General features: G+C 66.4%; 1 protein-coding gene across 2 annotated transcripts in view; it reads right to left on the bottom strand.

Annotated features, from left to right (window-relative positions):
* The window catches only part of Heg1 (heart development protein with EGF like domains 1), a 75278-nt gene extending 74884 nt beyond the window's left edge, over positions 1-394 (bottom strand). Inside the window, exon 1 of one of the 2 annotated variants that reach the window (XM_015486854.2) lies at positions 1-394. This exon is cut by the window's left edge and continues 32 nt beyond it. In XM_015486854.2, coding sequence (XP_015342340.1) covers positions 1-251 — 251 coding nt within the window. In that variant the 5' untranslated portion in view covers positions 252-394. The other variant, XM_048794131.1, reaches the window with a different exon arrangement.
* Between the last annotated feature and the right edge of the window lie 697 nt (positions 395-1091).

The following is a 1091-nucleotide window of genomic DNA, read 5'->3' as shown; positions in this document are numbered from 1 at the left end:
ATGTGGCTGGGGCCGAGGGGCGCGGGCTCGCGGCGCTTCTGGGGCGGCGGCGGCGGCGGCTGCAACTCGCGCTCCGGGCCGCGGTCAGGGGGCTGCGCCGGCTCCACGCTGGACAGGAGCGCTGGGCGGGCCGGAGAGGGAGGCTGGCCCCGTGTCCTGGGGGCCGCCGGCGGCGGCAGCAGCAGCAGCAGGAGCGGCAGCAACAGCAGCAAGAGCGGTGGCGGCCACCGCGAGGCGCGCGGCGAGGCCATGGTGGCGGCGCCCGCCCGCGCTCACATGCCCGGCGCGCGGGGAGGGCGCGGGGCGGCGCGGGTGCGAGGGAAGCGGGCGGCCGCTGCCGCTCCGGGCTGGGGAAGTGAGCCGAGTGAGGCTGTGAGCGCGCTCCCCGCCTCAAAAGTTGTGGGAGCCACGGGAGGGCGGCCGGGGGCCGGGCGGGCGCGGCGGAGGCGGCCCGCGGCGCCACTACATGCTAATTAGCCCGGGCGGGTCGCGGGGCGGGCGGCTCCTCCTCGGTTGACATCACCGGCCCCGCAGCGGGCCCGGGAGCGGAGGGAGGGCAGGAAGGGGGCGGGGGCCGGCCCCCGAGAACCACCCGGGCTGGGACAGCGTGATGAGGTCAACAGAGCCTCTGTGCAACTTTGATCACACGCACACGCCCTAGAGCATCGCTTTGCATTTTGGAGAAAAATTAGAAAAACCGAGCCTTCTGAATCAGGAACCACTCTCCCAAGTCCTTAAACGCACAGTAAACCTGCGAAAAGCAGGTCCTGGTAATATGATTGGCACTAACTAGTTAATATACCGAGTGCTTCTATAGGAAAGAGAAGTAGAGCTTGGCCCATGCGTCCCATTCAGCCCTGTCACTGATCTTAACTAATTTTGAAGTACCCCTATCCCCATCACCACCACCGCCCCTTCAGGTCCCCAGCACTGATGCTAAACTTGCTTGTGCCAAGCCTAACACCTGGCACTCTGACCCAGGCAGGAATCCTAATATTCCCCTGTGCCCTCCCAAACCTGGATTCCGTTCCATCTGCCTTTGGCTCACACCAGAATTCTGCAGAGATGTCACCACTGGACACCCAAACAGG

This window comes from Marmota marmota, unplaced genomic scaffold (genome assembly GCF_001458135.2).
Source record: "Marmota marmota marmota unplaced genomic scaffold, marMar, whole genome shotgun sequence".
Taxonomy (NCBI): domain Eukaryota; kingdom Metazoa; phylum Chordata; class Mammalia; order Rodentia; family Sciuridae; genus Marmota; species Marmota marmota.
The sequence above is the reverse complement of the archived record's forward strand: the minus strand, read 5'-3'. Positions and strand labels throughout refer to the sequence as shown.